At 34.1% G+C, this 17561-nt stretch overlaps 2 protein-coding genes across 7 annotated transcripts in view; one reads left to right on the plus strand and one right to left on the minus strand.

The window, feature by feature from the left end:
- The first annotated feature begins 332 nt into the window (after nucleotides 1-332).
- Nucleotides 333-11370, plus strand: LOC128224236 (protein SET-like). Its single transcript, XM_052934026.1, has 7 exons — nucleotides 333-491; nucleotides 1314-1495; nucleotides 6200-6322; nucleotides 6735-6848; nucleotides 7816-7983; nucleotides 8411-8521; nucleotides 10376-11370. The coding sequence occupies exons 1-7, from the start codon at nucleotides 422-424 to the stop codon at nucleotides 10430-10432; spliced, it is 825 nt and encodes a 274-aa protein (XP_052789986.1). The 5' UTR covers nucleotides 333-421; the 3' UTR covers nucleotides 10433-11370.
- Nucleotides 11371-13173: 1803 nt separating this feature from the next.
- The window catches only part of LOC128224157 (hemicentin-1-like), a 46448-nt gene continuing 42060 nt past the window's right edge, over nucleotides 13174-17561 (minus strand). For all 6 annotated transcript variants that reach the window (XM_052933874.1, XM_052933873.1, XM_052933869.1 and 3 more), the window contains exons 26-28: nucleotides 16693-16759; nucleotides 16006-16382; nucleotides 13174-15733 (exon numbers count right to left, since the gene is read on the minus strand). In XM_052933874.1, coding sequence (XP_052789834.1) covers nucleotides 15085-15733; nucleotides 16006-16382; nucleotides 16693-16759 — 1093 coding nt within the window. In that variant the 3' untranslated portion in view covers nucleotides 13174-15084. The remainder of the gene's footprint in view (nucleotides 15734-16005; nucleotides 16383-16692; nucleotides 16760-17561) is intronic.

Consider the following 17561-nt stretch of genomic DNA (forward strand, 5'->3'; position numbering starts at 1 on the left):
TCATTTTTATGAGGTTTACACGAAAATCAACCCCGCACCCACGACTGAGAAAGAGACGTTCTATTCAAATAAGCCAGTCTATTTTTTTTAATAAGGTAAATATATTAAACATACCATTTTTTCGTCGTATGCCGTTTTAAAAAAATAATGGAAACGGACAGAATATATTATTCCTAGATCTATAGCGAGATAGTTTGTCTACAGTGTATAAATCTATTTACAGATTGGCGCTATCGGTAAATTAAATAATTTTCATTCAGGTAACCGGTCTACAAAATCGCAATCCGTGTTTCAGCGTTTCTTGCCGAACAATATCATTGGTTGTCACAAAAATCGGAATTTCACGATCTCTTTCCGCTCAGTGCCGCCAAATGCGAAATTTCACAGCGCGCATGCCCACTTCATTCTCTTTCGCGAAAAGATGGCTACCGCTGCTAAACAAGCTAAGACCGAAGAAAAGAACGGGGCTGAAAATGCCGATGAACAGGCCGGTAAGTGCTTAAATTGATTGAAATCCTTACATTATCCTATTTCTTGATTTTCTTAACAACATTTTGTGGACCTAGGCGTGTAGGTACTTCAAAAATCGTTCGACAAATAGAGATGGCTTCTGAACGAGAAAACGACGACCACGATTTCTTTTGTTTTTGGTCGTGTAGTAAAAGATAACTTAGGTGTTGGGTCGGATCCGGCAAAAAACATGCGTTTGAATGGTTTATACTGATTTTGCCTTTTGCTTTTAACAATCACTGGTATTTTTCATCGAAAAAAGAGATCATTTGTAGATTTTATCAAACCGAAAGTAGCGTTTGAAAAATTGTTAAATGACGTCACAAAACACATGGCGTTATAAACCCAAAGAAAAAACAAAGAAAATCGTGTTTTTGCATTTTTAATTTATAACGGTTATATTTTCTAATAAAGTATTACTAGATTAAGGCCATATTATTTAGATTTTTTTTGTGTTCTTGGTACTAAAGTTTAGACTGCATTTATTGCAGAACTGTGGTGTGATGCCTGAGCAGCAAATTTTGAAAATATTTATTCTCATTTTTTTCTCTTGATACCCCCCCCCCATGAATTTGTATTGAAAATATTGGGCGTTATGAAAGGAACAAACCTTATAAATCATTTCATTTTTTTCTTTTAAAGTTTTTTGTTCATTTGTAGGACAAAATTGATTTTCTGATTTTTGTTAAAATGAAGCAGTTTTCCCATCAAAAAGGCCCTGAAAATCATCCCAAAATGTTAGGGTAAACACATGTTTAGTAAGAGCTATCTTGTATTCCCCACTGTAAATGTTACATTTGCAGACAAAGAACAACAGGAGGCCATTGAGCAAATTGACGAGGTCCAGAACGAAATCGACCGACTGAACGAACAAGCGAGTGAAGAGATTTTAAAAGTTGAACAGAAATACAACAAATTAAGACAGCCATTTTTCCAGAAGCGATCTGATCTCATTGCTAAAATACCCAACTTCTGGGTGACTGCTGTATCCTTGCATACTTTGCCAAGACTTCTGACTAGTTGGTGCTCTAGTTAAAAGTATTGTTGTTTGAATATTTTATTTTTTTTTGTTTAGATGATGACACTTTGAACTCTCTCACTGAATGCGGAGATGAAAACAAGTTTCTGATGCGCTAATTTAATGTTGATCTGATAAAATAGGAAAAAACATTATTTATATTGTGGGTTCTATCAAAATTTAAATGATGACACTTGAACTCTCTCACTGAAAGCAGGGATGAAAAAAAGTTTCTGATGAGTAAGTTTGATAATCGTTTAATTGTTACAAAGTTTCATTTGATGCATTTTATCCTGCATCGTCTAAACCAATACTACATTATTCCTATTTCTTTACAAACTATCATGGAAAAAGGTTAGCAAAACTTGTACTGCATGAATATTCATATGCATCCTTATTTTCTCGGCTATTTCCATATTGCCTGCAGTGTGTGCGTCTTGGGCATCAAATCAAAAATCCGGATTTTACTTCATCAATATTTCATAAATATGATCAGATGATTCTACTGTCATTTGCCACGAGTATTAAATGGAGTTATACATGATAAGTAGACTGTGTATCGGGAATGATTGTCTGGAAACAGTTAAGAACTGAACAGAATGTTTTAATTTGATATAAAAACTTTTATTTCTTGCAAAAAAATAAATGATGACACTTGAACTCTCTCACTGAAAGCAGGGATGAAAAAAAGTTTCTGATGAGTAAGTTTGATAATTGTTTAATTGTTACAAAGTTTCATTTGATGCATTTTATCCTGCATCGTCTAAACCAATACTACATTATTCCTATTTCTTTACAAACTATCATGGAAAAAGGTTAGCGAAACTTGTACTGCGTGAATATTCATATGCATCCTTATTTTCTCGGCTATTTCCATATTGCCTGCAGTGTGTGCGTCTTGGGCATCAAATCAAAAATCCGGATTTTACTTCATCAATATTTCATAAATATGATCAGATGATTCTACTGTCATTTGCCACGAGTATTAAATGGAGTTATACATGATAAGTAGACTGTGTGTCGGGAATGATTGTCTGGAAACAGTTAAGAACTGAACAGAATGTTTTAATTTGATATAAAAACTTTTATTTCTTGCAAAAAAATAAATGATGATACTTGAACCCTTCTCACTGAACGCAGGGATGAAAACGAGTTTCTGATGAGCTAATTTGATGTGCATTTTGAAATTGTTGTAACAACATTTAAATTAAAATACAAAATACATGAACCCCGATGTGGTGTAAAACTGTTAATTGGATTAAGAACATGTATTATTTTTTCATGAAAATCATTTATACCAGTGTACGAAATTCGGCTTTGAATCCACTAGCCCATTCGGGCTACCAGATAGGAAATTTTACTCGCCCGAAACCAATTTCACTAGCCCAAACTTAAACACTTAAAAATTTCACTCGTTCGGAATAATTTTTGGAAGTTTAATTACGATTCCGCAACGAGTCCGATCATCTAATCTAGCACGCTCATACAGTATCAATAAATGCTCCCCAATCTGAACAATGTGTCAATAATAAATTATAGTCATACTTATATTAGTGTAGTCATCAAAAGTTCATTAACTAATAAAGTTTTCAAAAAGGTATTACGAGAAAAAAGAGAAAAATATTTTCTGAACATATCATTTATTTAATGGAAAGAGTTATGCATGTACTGTAAGTTCTGTTATCCAATGCATCTTTGTCAAATCCGATATGCACCAGCGATTGTGCAATGACATTTTTCTCTTTTCAACTTTCAGTTTCACTTTCAAGTTTCACAAATATCAACAAAAATATATGGATGTTCATATTGCCAATATTCCTATAATTGTTCTTTAAAAATTAATGGCAAAGCTATTCAAAGGTATAAAATACAACACGTAAAACCCTACTGTACTGTACACAGACAACGAGTTAACTATATCCGACAGTTCTCCTTTCACTTTGATTAAATTTGTCAGGAAGTAAGCGGGCACCTGTTTCCTCCGCATTTCAGACAACTTTTGTAGAATGTTTTATGTTCTGTTCGCATTAAAAACTTCAATATCTTTCTTTTTATTTTAGCTAATAAATAAAATATATTTAAATGAAATAAACAAAATATCAATGTTGATATTGCTATTTTAGCATTGTTGATTTTCATAGCCATCGTTGTTGTCAAAAACTGCCGACTTTATCCGTTAATTTACATAATGGGCGGAGTTTCAATGACGTCATAGAGTTTGACTGCTGCTATTAGACGCAGTTACTGGTTAGAAACTGATCGATAATTACTTGTCACTTTTGGCGTTAATTAATTTTGACATATGTTTATATTTATTGATTAAATAAACAAACATTGAGCACATGGCTTGAGCCCTGAATAGCAGAGCAATTAGCTTTTTATCATCGTAAATTTCGGCGAATCCGACTACGCCGTTGTCACTCCAGTCGCCTTGAAGGACGCATTCTTGAATAATAAGGCTTTGCATATAAAAAAACACGATGCGTAACACGTTTAATTGGCAGTTTTTTTTTAAATCACAAGGAAAAAACGGTAGCCCGGTCGGGCTAGTTTCTGTGGAAAATCGGTAGCCCCAGCTGAAATTTGGTAGCCTCGGGCTATCGGGCTACCGCGAATTTCGAACACTGTTAAATTCGAGTAAATGTCAGAATGACTTCAGACAGATCCTTAATATATAATTTAATATCTCTTGGTTACCTTCTGGCATGGACCGCAGGCATTGTCTATTGTGGTTTATCAATATTTGAAAGGTGATACTTGAACTCACTGCATGTAAGGCCTAAAAAAAAAATACATTTGGTTCGGGTTACCCGACCCTACCTACGGAATAGGCGCCGACCCTACCGTTTTTATAGTCAATTTGAAAAAAAAAAAATGAAAAATTAAAAAAAAAAAAAAATCTCGTTTTTTTTTTAAATTGCTTTTTAATATTAAGTTTAAACCTTAAATGCTTATACAGAAGATAGCTTTAACACCATTCTCCAATGATGAAAATTATTTTCTTATATAAAACCTAATAAAAAAAAAAAATAAAAAAAAATAAAAAGCCTACCTACCCTACCTATTTTTTTTAAGGATGTAACCCTAACCAAACAATTTTTTTTTTTAGGCCTAAGGATGAAAAAAGTTACTGATGTCAAGGCTTATTTAGAAATAAGTTTTAATTGTTGTAAAATCTAAAATGCATTATTTATTGGTGATATTATCCATTATATTTCAAAGTTTAAATTGCTAGATGGGAATCATAAGTTTGGTAGAGCCTGAGGGACTTTTGTACTTAAATCTTTATTTTAATGTTGCTTAGTTTCCTTCTGGCAGTAACCACAAGCATTGTGATTTATGAATATTTGAATGATGACACTTGAACCCTTCTCACTGAATGCAGGGATGAAAACAAGTTTCTGATGACTAATTAGGAGTATTAAGTTTCAATTTGTTCACAGTAATCAATTGACTTGTACTTTTTGAATACCTTGGAAATTATAATAACCAAAAAAATAATTATGGTAACCTTTGGTTCTTTGTCAAAATTTGAATGATGACACTTTGAACTCTCTCACTGAATGCAGAGATGAAAATAAGTTTCTGATGAGTCAATTTAACCTGGTAAAATAATCAGGGTTTGGCACAAACAGGGTCCTGGGATCCAGAGTTGCACCCAAAACTCCCCATTCATGTAATCTTTCGGGACACGAGTGATTTTATAATTTAAGTCCTTATTTTTTAAGTGAATAGCTAAAGAAAAACCTGAACAAGATGTCTGATAATTGTTTGTCAACAAACTTTCAACCGCTGACATTTTTTTTTGTGATTTGAACTATTATGATGATTTTTGTGCCAGAATTTCAATGATGACACTTGAACTCTCTCACTGAATGCAGGGATGAAAACAAGTTTCTGATGGTCTGGTTTAAATTACCGGTAATTTGTGTTTTATTGATTTGAACTATTGTGGTTTACCAGAATTTAGTATAATTCGAATGATGACACTTGAACCCTTCTCACTGAATGCTGGGATGAAAACAAGTTTCTGATGATAAATTTCTAAGTCTTTGTTCTGAAAATCATGCATGATCATGTACCAAGATTATCACAAAGTACCATAAATTTTCCATCAGATGTTCTTTGTGCGTGTCTAAGAGCCCATGCGCTGTAAAAGAAACTTTTCTCTGTTCAGCAAACTTGAAACTGGGCTAAAAAATTCAGTCATATAGCCCTAAATATAAATTACCTACTAAGCTTGTTGCAATTACTCATCACCTTAAGGCTTATCAGTTGGTGTATACACCCCCTGGTGTGAAAGTCAATAAAATGGTACACTTAACATGTGACTTCATTATATCAATACACAACTTTTGGTAAAATGAGACATGTTTTGCTCTGTTATTAGTTGTGTGTAACATAACTTACACTTAGGGACATGTGACTGTAATATATCTTAACACAACTTCAAACAAAATGAGACATGTTTTGCTCTGTTATTGGTGGTGTGTAACACAACTTATACTTTAGAGTATAGCTTTTATGCATGGTTTCAGTAGAATTGCATTTTTTTAGTAAATAGTTAATCTAAGCATTGAAGTTCACTCAAATTCACCTGTCTGTGCTTGAGCTGGTGAATTTAAAGCAACAAACATTCGTACTGTAAATTTAAACCTTAACTCGGGTCAGTTCGTGAACCACCCACAGGTGTCTGCCCTGCTTAACGAGGAGGATGAGGAGGCATTACAATTCCTCACCAAGGTGGAGGTACAGGAGTTCGAGGACATCAAGTCAGGATACAAGATCAACTTCGTGAGTACAACCAGTTACTTGTTTTGAAATTTGATAGAATGCGTCCCTTGGACTTTCTTCCAAGTCAGAAATGGGTCCAGGGTATAAGTTGTGAGTCTCGTGCATAAATTAATACACATATTATTTTTAAACAGTGCAATCTGATGATGTACATGTTTTTGAGAAAAAATAGGTACTCAGGAATACACAGCTAACATAGAAATGATAATCATGATGACACTTGAACCCTTCTCACTGAGAGCAGAGATGAAAACAAGTTGCTGATGTCACCTTATCTCTAGTTCAATAAAATACTTTTAGTTCTTGCTATTGCTTTAAATATTGCTGTAGATATGGAATATTGCATTGCTTTACAGCATATTACTGCAAGAAACCAGAAATGAATTTTAAACACCGGATCTTTTAATTGCAGTACTTCGACCAAAACCAGTATTTTGAGAATGACGTCATCTCTAAAGAATTTCACTTGAACGACACTGGAGAGCCTTCATCAAAGTCAACACCCATCAAATGGTGTGCGGGCAAGGTGAGTGGTTATTCTATATCAATACTGTAAGATAATACTAACAATTATGTGCAACTCTGGGAGACGTCATCGACATCGGAATATTCAGCAACAAGCCCAAAATCATTGTATTATCTATGATAAGCACTCGACACTTCTGGTGTCCTGGGATCCCGAAGACACCACATTTCATGGAGGTACACCAGATGTTCCCAAGTCAGGTGTCCCATTAGGACACCATAATTCTTTTAACAGAAAGATTAATAGGAACCCAAAATACATGTTAAATTGAAGAAGCAGAAAACTATGGTGGAACAGAATAATAAATGGACAAACATTAAGCACAGAAGGTTAAATGGACTCCTGACTTCAATATGGCACACTTAGTTAAAACATATTTTATTCAACAATATCATACATTGCAACTTGGAATGATATTATATACAGGACATAATCAGTGATTTTTTTTTATGCAATTTAATGCCTTCTAAAGGCTGTTTCCCAAAATTTTATAAAAAAAAAATCCCAATTTGATAAATGCAGATGACATTTATGATTAAAAAAGCAATGAATTTCTTGAAATATAAACAAAATCTTGACAAGACTTACTCTTTCACAGCATCATGTATGCATAAAAAAGTTAAAACATGTATATTTGCCATTATATTAGCCATTTTGGCCCGATTTTGTATTTTTCCTAAAGTCGACGTTTTTCCCCCAATTTGCAAGGTACAGGCAGTAAAAAATAATCCTCCAATAAATCACTGATAATGAATCGGATTAAAACGAAAAGAGAGCTTATAATGTTTCAATTTGTCATGGGATACTTTATTTTAATTTGTGGTGTCCCTTGGGGATCTCTGTGAAATTTAGTTTGTTCAAACCCATGTGTTGTGTCCAAACCTTAAGGCATAGTTCTGCCTTGACAAGAGCAAATTGATGGTATTTGTATTAAACCATTTATAAGGAAGCTGTTTCATCCCTTCAGGATTTGACAAAAAAAGCTACCTCACCTGCCAAGGGAGGCCGGAAACGCAGCCCCGAGGACCAGGAGTCTTTCTTTTGCTGGTTTTCTGACCATGGTGATGCTGGCGCAGACGAACTGGGAGAGGTGATCAAGGATGATATTTGGCCAAACCCTCTACAGTACTACCTGGTAGGTGCAGAGACAATGTGTGCGAAAATCTCCCTAGATGCTATGCGTTTTGTTAGGATCTGATTGAAGTAGCAGTCTTGGTGGCCAGGCCAGCTATTTAAATTTGGAGCAGCCTTGGGAATCTTTTAAGAACAACATTATTTGATTTATAATTAACTTATTCAAAGTGTTCATATCTGAAATTCAAAGTTGGTTTAAATGTTTTTTCAAATATCTGCAATTAGGAGGGTCGACAGGAACTGGCAGGGATGAAAAGATCTCGAGGATAATTAATGTTTATGTTTTAAAAACAAGCGAGATAAATTAAATTGGCAGATGCATACAATACTTTTATAATTTGATGGAAGGCTTCTTAGATACGAAGGGTGGGATTGAAACTAGTGGAAGGGAATATCTAAATGATATATAAAAACCTTATCACTTGCAGGCTTCTGAAATTGACGAGGAGGGTGGTATGGGAACTGGTGGTGAGGAAGATCTCGAGGATATTGATGAGGAGGAGGATGAGGATGGTCTTGAGGGGGAGGATCCAGATGAGGTGAGCATTAGTATATCTAGGTACCGATTTTGGTAGATATTGGTGAACCACATGTGCTTTCCACATTCAGACTTTGGGAAATGGCAAGATTTTGGAAAATAATAAAATTGCAAGAGTATTTTTATCATGTGATACAAAGGCTTCATTGTACACAAAATATTACTGTTTTTAATTCTAATCTGGTTTATTTTGTCATTCATTTTTTCACAGTTACTTTGATCATGTATTGAAGTGACAGGGAATGCCATTCGATTTGCAATATCTGCAAATATAAATAACGCATAGTATTTGCATCCGATTTTGCAAATTGGTTTAAATTTTTGTGTTGTGGAACATTCCTTTATCTAGAATAGACAGATAGTTCAAAACTTTGTTTATATTGTCAATGTCATTAATTAACTTTTAAACATGAAATTTTTGATAATGTGCTCAAAATGAGTACAGCTGAAACAGTTGCAGGGATAATTCTAGTAAGCGATTTCCGTGATTTCTCGCATAAAAATCGCTCAAATCGCATCCAAATCACATAAATGTGAGATATTCTCGCGCTTGATCGCAGTTTGTGTATTTTGTGCCTTTTCCCTTTTGTTGTTTTACATAATAAAGCATCGTAGTCACGTTTGCATTTCTTGAAAAAAACCTCTGGACCAAAATAAAATACCAGGTTCAGATGAAAAACAACAATGGAAAGCCTTCATTTCCCGAAAAAAGTCAATGCACCTTTCAGCAAAAAGGGCTAAATCCTATTTTTTGCTCAACTGAAGTATAATGAGTATAAATGTCCATGCTATCTGACTTGTTAACAAGTGTTTCCTTCTAGGCAAACAAGTGTATATATATTATATCTATATATTGTAAATTTGTTAATATTTTGATATTCATGAAACAAGTTACTGTTATCCATTGTGTTTATCACTGCAATCCATGTATTATAAAAATCTCACTGAAATTAAAATTCTCTCACCTATTCTGGACAAATGGGAGCAATTCTCTCATTAAAAATATGACATAGAATTATCCCTGCAGTTGTCTATAATTTTGTTGGAAATACAGCAGATTACATGTTTATTCATTAAACTTCCAGAGAATCAAAGATTTGAAATTAACTTTCAAATCTTAAATTCTCTGGAAGGTTAAATCATTTGTTAACTTTTATAATGATCTGAACAATGGGCCCATTGTCTTTAAACCCACATTGAAGTGTGTCTTTTTCAACCAGATGCAATAAGTGTTAAGCCCACCATCATCACCAAATTCACTTTAATTGTTTACTTCCACCACCATCACCAAATTCACTTTAATTGTTTACTTCCACCACCATCACCAAATTCACTTAAATTATTTACTTAACACCATACCAAACTCCAATCGAAGTGATTCCACAGCAAAGAAATTTAATGATAAGGATGTAGATACTGGTACCAATTTTTGTTGTTTTCAAAAATTCTTACTGATTTTGAATCAAATACTGTTAAAACAAGAGGAACTGTTGTACTGGCTTTGTCAAGCAAGGGACCAGAATCATAATACATGTTATGAGGTGTAAATGATGATACTTGAACTCTCTCACTGACAGCAGAGATGAAAAAAAAGTTTCTGATATAGGAGTGTAATTTCCTGACACCATTATTAACTAATTGAAGGCTGTTATATCATTATACAGTCATGTGATTGGGTCAACAAAACTTGGCTCGACCTTACGATAAAAAAAGTGTTAAACATTTTTAAACTGGTGTCAGAAGTTCTTGCATGACACAAAGTACCGTACTTGGAACTTCTTTTTCTTGGAAAAACTCTTATTTATTAAAGGCCTATATGGCAGTTTATTGACTAATGTGGTACTCATGATTTCAGGAGGGAGAGGAGGATGACGAAGGTGGTGAGGACGATGAGGGAGAGGATGAAGGATAGATCATACCTTACTGTACGCTCAACAGTTACATTACACCATTACCTGGGAAACCGGGCCTCTAAAGCAGAATGGAGACAGATGCTACATTATGCCCCAGTTTATAAGTTAACAGTTCAATTTTTGCAGGTGGACTTATATTGAAATTGCACTTGACAAGACTTGTGTTAAATATAAAAAATGTACAATGATTCATGTGACATCAAAATTCTCAATATTCATTCTTATATACTGGTATCAATGCATTCATCTCATCCTTCATGTTATTTTACCATACTCATAATTCTTTTTTAATTGACTGTCAGACAGGTGTGTTATTAAATTAAAAAAAAAGTATTTTTATTATATTTCTAAATAATAATTATATGACTTCTTATTATATTTATATATATATAATAATGATGTATGGCATATCTTTAAGGTTTTTTTCGCAAATGATTCAGGTCCTCATACTTGTATGGCTTCTCTCCTGTGTGTATTTAAGTCATTTGTTGCATCAGATCTTCATATAAGTACCAGAAGTTACCTCTGTCAGTCAAAAGTAATTTCATGTTTATTTGGCTCAACATAATCATCATCATGATTAGTTAATTCGCATCATCAGTTAATGACCATTATCATCATCATCATTATCAATCATTGACCATTATAATCAATCATCACCAATCAGTGACCATTATAATCAATCATCATCACCTCCATCATCATCATTATAATTACAATCATCATCATTTTTACATTATTTCATCATCAAATTGCATTGGGTAACCATTCCTTGGAAAGGATTGTGACTATATTGTTTTTGTATCTGACCTTTATTTATGTTTACCCGAGATCATGCGAACGATTTTATCACAATGTGTTGTTAAGTGAATGTGTTATGTAGATGGAACTGCCACTTCTAAATGGATAGCAGCAGAAATAAAATCTAGGTAGCCTATGTATTTGTCCTTGTTTCACATTAAACCCTTATTGTAGCGCCAACAGCCAATATAGGCTTCACCTTAATATGATCAAGTGGATTCTTGGTTTTAGGGTTCCCAATTAAATAAGTAATTGAAATTAAAAGGAAGAAATAATTGTTTTGAATAATAAGTCCAGGCGCCATATTCAATAAACAACTTGGATCGATCTTAAATTTAAGAGTAGAATCTGAGTGATTTGACTGTATAATTAATTGGACAAGACCGAATTGAATCACTGAGGCATGTCTAAGGATAAGAACTAGATTGAGTACAACCCTTTAGGGGCTGTTTCAATAAAGATCGAAGTTGATTTGTTTGTAAATTCAAATTATCTCAGTGTTGTATTTTCATTATTTTGCTACATATTTGTGTTATTTATTCATGAGCCAACGTGTATTGCCATATGTGACGATCGTAGAGATTGAAGATAATATATTTTACTCAGAGTTCACATAACTGGGTCATCCCCTGGCGGTACAAACAAAAAGGTGAAATACAAGCTATTGAATTTAATGTAGCAGATCAATGATTCTGTTGTTTCCAAAATAACGTGTATACTAGAACGGAACAATTTTGTTTGTACCGGGGGATTACCTTGAGAAAACCTGAATATCATTCCGGGCTACAACTATTGGAGTGTTACTCATATTACAACCTCAACATACCCCCTTCCTATGGTCAGCATAGCCCATTTCACAGTGGTTCCGTAAAACTTGGGAGAAATTCGGTAGTTAGTCACCTGGCAAATTATCACATGACTATTCGCCAGTCCAATGCTGTTAGAATTCGTGCTAGTAGACAAACATGTCTGCTGCAGCTGCTGGATCGCAATTTATTGAAATTAAAGATGCAAATACTTCAGGAAAGTTATCTACAACTTTGAAAAAGTTCAACATTGGATCGATAATCACATACCTTTTGCAAGCACATGCAGACTTGATCCATCCAAGAAGTTTTCTTCAAACTGTTTTCAATCGGACATGTCCGAGTATGTACATTGGAATTTTGGTCAATCAACAACCTTTATCAGCTTAGATAATTTGATGAGTACTGCGACCAATGTTAATATTGTGCGATACTAAGATTGACTGATGCTTGTTATTCAAAATTTAGCAAAGTCTGGACAAGCCAGATCAAAGAAATTTTGGCCTATGTTTTTCAAGTGTTCCCTTTGACCTACAGACAGGGTTGCAAGTGACATGCTGGCTTCTTATGTTGAACATTTGTGTCAAAATACTCTTATTATACCATAATACTAGGTCGTATTTAAACACTGACACAAAAAAGCAGGAGTTATGACCAGTTTCCCAAATGTGATGGACCTGCATCTTGCCCGCGACACCAGATACTCCTGGTGAACATTTGTGCCAATGTTTTCAAATCTCCCAATGCATTGCGGAGTGACAGCCCTGATAGCCAACATTAGATGGACAGATGCATCCACGCACATAATATTATACTGATTCTGAAGTATGAATACTGCCTCAATTCAAAGAATGGACATGATAGGTGAATGTGATATGAGAGTGAATTTTGATACTGCAACCTATATTGTAAGAGGACATAAATCTGATGCAAAGGACTACCCTTAAATATATGCCATGCAAAGCAGGCTGATAACTAGAATGAAATGCTGTCCATACGAGGGGGTATGTTGAGGTTGTAATATGTGTAATAGTATGTGGTGAATCAACTCGACTAGAACAAAACAGACATTTTTGGCTTTTGGAAACATAATTACCAGTTATTTTGATTTATTAAAAACAAAACTGGAGTCATTTGTGATTGAGGAGTATTTTATTGAATTCTCTTGAAAGTACAAAAATAATCACTTTTCAACAACCATTATTTTACATGAAGCAGGCATTGAATTACCTATTACATGATCTTATCAATATATTATGCTCATCAAAAAATAATTTATGTAAATAAGTGGGATGTACATGCACTGAAACACTGTTTTGAATTGAACAGAAAACCAGCTGTTTGAAAAAAGAAGCTGCACTTTTTCACTGCTACAAAAATTAATTGACATGATGTGGAAGCACCCTGATATTAAAACTCAACTGTTGAACTAATGTAGATATTTACTAGTCACATGCTAACCCTTGATAAGCAAACGCACATGGAATAAAATTAAATACATTCTTTGGTAAAACAAAGTAGGTAATTAACGAGGCCAATCTTAATGGATTTTGCGTATATGTCATTTTGCCTGACATGTACTTAAGGCAATAATTTGAACTTGATTAAATGAAGAGAGATGTTACCTGGTTCATTAACAGCTTTGTGCAAGTTTTTAATCGGGTACCATAACTCTTGATTGAATGATACTTAATTCATGTCCCAGTTAATTGGGAAATCTGTTTATAGTAATGCATGCAAACTACAACATACATGTTTCTTATAAACAATTCATTTAATTTAAAGCTTCATAAACTGGTTGAAATTAGCACAAGAACATAAGCCCTGTACTGGTAAAATGCTTTCCTGGCTTGCTCAAATTCTGGATTTTATACAGCAGGGCTTGTTTCAAAAAATTTGATGCCAAGCAATAATGAAAGAATTTGAGCTTTTTCATACAAAAGTCTTATCTGGATGACTGTATAAAACTTGTTGATTACTTCAAAACTAGGTTGTATCCATACACTGGTGGGCTAAAAGAAGCCCAAAACCTTTCTCATGTCCAGAAATAAATTAACCTTGACAATAAATAACTGTGTCAATAATCAATAAATACAAACTATAACATCTGATCAAAACAAGTCAATAGTATACAAAATAATGTTATCACAGCCTATATACATACATTTAAACAATGCACAATTTTGCAATCTCAAAAAGACATGCCTGAATGAAAAAGTTCATGTAAAATGAGAATGTAAACAATAATAATACCATTCTAAAATGGATATACAGATAAAACTTCTATTTCTTGTAAATGAGCACTAACATGATCAGAGATGTATATAATGTATATGAAATTAATTACAAATCAAATAAACTAAAAAAAAACAACAGTTTTTAATACCCAGTAATATGGTGTAGTGAGTGGCCCAAAAGTTACAAAATTACAACATTGACCGATAGAATATAGAGCATACAGTTACAGCTGGCATACAGCTACAGCTGTTTATTTATAGCCATGGCTGTAGTGTGTAGCTGTTGTTGTATTTTCAAGTAAAGCAAGAACAATGAACAAAAGCTATAGCTTATCGTCTGGCGCCGAAATACAGCTACTGCTGTATTCAATTCAATTTCATACGTTTATTTGACAAAGGCCACCAGCTACTGCTGTATATTCACTACAGATTGATTTTAATTATAGCTATGGATATAGCTTCAGCTGTAATGTATGACTGTTGTTGTATTCTATTTATAGCCTAAACTGTAGTTGTATCTTTTGTCTTACTCTTGTTGATAGTAAACTTTTGAGCCACTCGGAACACCATATAGTAATCTCAGCATCCTGAACACATTGCAAGGACTGTAAGCAAGAACATGGCTGAGCATAATCCTGGAACAGCTTTTTGTATTCATTTTCTATTGTAATTGTTTGAGTATTATTAACAAAATAAATGTACCAATATCAATATATACTAGGATTATGCTGAACATAAATGTGACAGAATTAAGCATTCAATCTGGGAAATTGCACATATTTTTTCATTTAAAGACACTATTACCCACTAATACAATTGTGCACTTTCTACCTCAAGTTGAATCTCTTCCTCAGAAAGGAAATTGTCATCTACCACATTTTTCTTGTTTTTCTTGTTTTTGTCCTCAACATTGTTGCCATTTAGTAAACGTTCTCTCACGTCAGTATCTTTTTCATCACTAGCACCACTTTGCCTCTTGCCATAACAGTGAAAGTGCAGCCCTAAATCACAGTTTCCATCAAAAGCACAGTGCTTTTTTATCGGCCCTTTCTCAATCTTGGCATAACAACCCTCATCACCAACATGTTCAAGGGAAACAACTCTGACTGGAAGTTTATCTTTCAAATACTCTCCTTTTGGAGACATGGATCTAGTTTCCCTGGGAAATCTTGAGTCCATATCTTTCACTTTGTTTGATGCGTATTTGTAATTACTATTTTTGTCTGTTTTGCTTTGAGAAAGTTGAGAAGTTTTCTTTGAACCATTTAAGTATGCTGGTGAAATGACTCTGATTGGTGGTTTTGGATCACATGACCTATTTGAGTGTTCTGATTGGTCATCAGGCACTGATTTAGGTATAGGCACTGAAGTCACAGGACTGTTGCTATGGACACTGGAATAAATATGTTCCAGGGACTTGTTCACTCCATTCACAGACTGGATTTCTTGAACGGATCTGAAATTTAGGCTCTAATATAACATCCTCTACATTTATTTGGAATGAAGAGCTCTAGAACTTTAATGTTTTTCAATATTGGTCTAGAGGCATAAACAAGAAATAGGTTCATTATAGTGATTATGTCTTGCTTATACATAGTATGTGAAGCTTGATACAAATCCTAGCCCCATTGCTTCCAAGTTGTGGCACAATCCAAGCACAATGATGGAGGATTTAGATGATCTGAATAAAATTGACAAATGTCTTATTTCTGACTTTTAAGAACTTACCCATATATATTAGACAGGTCCTCCTCCAGATCTTTGGCAGACAGGGGAGTTAATGATTTCCTTCTCTCAGAGTGATCCCCCTTTGAATACTCTTCACAAATAGACTCCCCCTCCTTCTCCCCATACTTCTCATACCTAATGGTCTCCACAGGTAGGCTGAGGGGTCTCTTTGTAGACCTCAATGCTTTACTACATGGAGTTGAGCTTTTCACATTTGAGACACTAAATGTTTTACTATCTGTTTCTTCTATTGCACTGGTGTCTGGAATACTCTCCAGGGATTTCTGAGGCGTACATGAGAGTCGGTGAGCTGGCTTGCGGCCATTTGTAGAGGTAGAAGCTTCAACAAGGGATGAAATGCTTTTGTTCAATGATGCCTGGAAATAAAATTGTCTTTGAGAAAAAACAACAGTGAATATCCTTTTAACGTGTACCCTTCATGTATCTCATTCAGAATTAAGTCAATCTTAAAATCACTGAAGTAAGAAGGGTCTGGCATTTATTAAGTTAAGATATTGACATTCACTGAATATATATATATCCACAGTAAAGGAAGCCTCACGTAATAGCTGCTTTTTGGCATCGTGTATTGTCGTCTCAAAAAGTAATGACTACATAATTATTATATAGTAACTTATATTTGTAAGAACAAAGGATTTCATTTCTGTGGAATACAATCCTGCTTACTTGTTTATCATAGTTATTTTGTAGGGGACTCCTTGAGATCAGCTGTACGTCAGTTTGTATCAAAGAGCTGAAAACAAACAAACTAATAGCATTACCTAGCCAACCAACAGAAGTATAATAGCAAGCCAATAGCATTACTAGCCAACCAATAGCAGTAACTAGCAAGTCAATAGCATTAAATAGAAAATCTATAACAAAATTTAGTAAACCAACTAAAATTCCTAGCAGACATTTAACAAAAGCTTAATCCAGCAATCTATTCACATGATTTTGCAATCATTGCTACGGCATTAGCAGCAAAAAGCGTAGACTAGAAAAACAACTGCTTGACCTAAGAAACTGACAGCTATCAATGCAAACCAGTGGCTCTATTAAGCTTACCAATAGTCTTATTTAATGCAACCAACAGAACAGCATTTCATTTTGAACTTTCAACATTACCAAACTTACAAATCTTGAACCAATTAAGGGCAGCATCAGCCAGTAGCATGTCACTTTGATGACAAATTGTCCACATACGTTATCTTTAGGCTAGTTTGCATATTAAATTGCTTAGATTGGTAAATATTGATGGATAAATATTGACCAATTGATAAACATCGTAATTTAGTTAATAACTTTAATATTATTATAACCAATTTAACAAATTAACCATTTTATGCAAAAAGCTTTGCATATAGGGAATCATTACACATGTATTTTCAATTTTAACTTCTCCTTCTGTTTCTTCCAATTCTGTAGTGTACCGACACCTTTTGGCGTATATTCTCATAGGCGTTCTAAAGCATAAATGTGCTTTATTATGAGCTGTATAGGCAGTTATTTTAGGCATACAACTAAAAACAACAGCTTGAAACTATTCTGAACTT

This window comes from Mya arenaria, chromosome 17 (assembly GCF_026914265.1).
Source record: "Mya arenaria isolate MELC-2E11 chromosome 17, ASM2691426v1".
NCBI lineage: Eukaryota > Metazoa > Mollusca > Bivalvia > Myida > Myidae > Mya > Mya arenaria.

Bases quoted from the DNA above. Each gene is read 5' to 3' on its own strand.
- LOC128224236 (XM_052934026.1), top strand. From the start codon at position 422: ATGGCTACCGCTGCTAAACAAGCTAAGACCGAAGAAAAGAACGGGGCT. The intron at 6,849-7,815 runs GTGAGTGGTTAT...TCATCCCTTCAG, and splicing joins TCAAATGGTGTGCGGGCAAG to GATTTGACAAAAAAAGCTAC. The intron at 8,522-10,375 runs GTGAGCATTAGT...TCATGATTTCAG, and splicing joins AGGGGGAGGATCCAGATGAG to GAGGGAGAGGAGGATGACGA.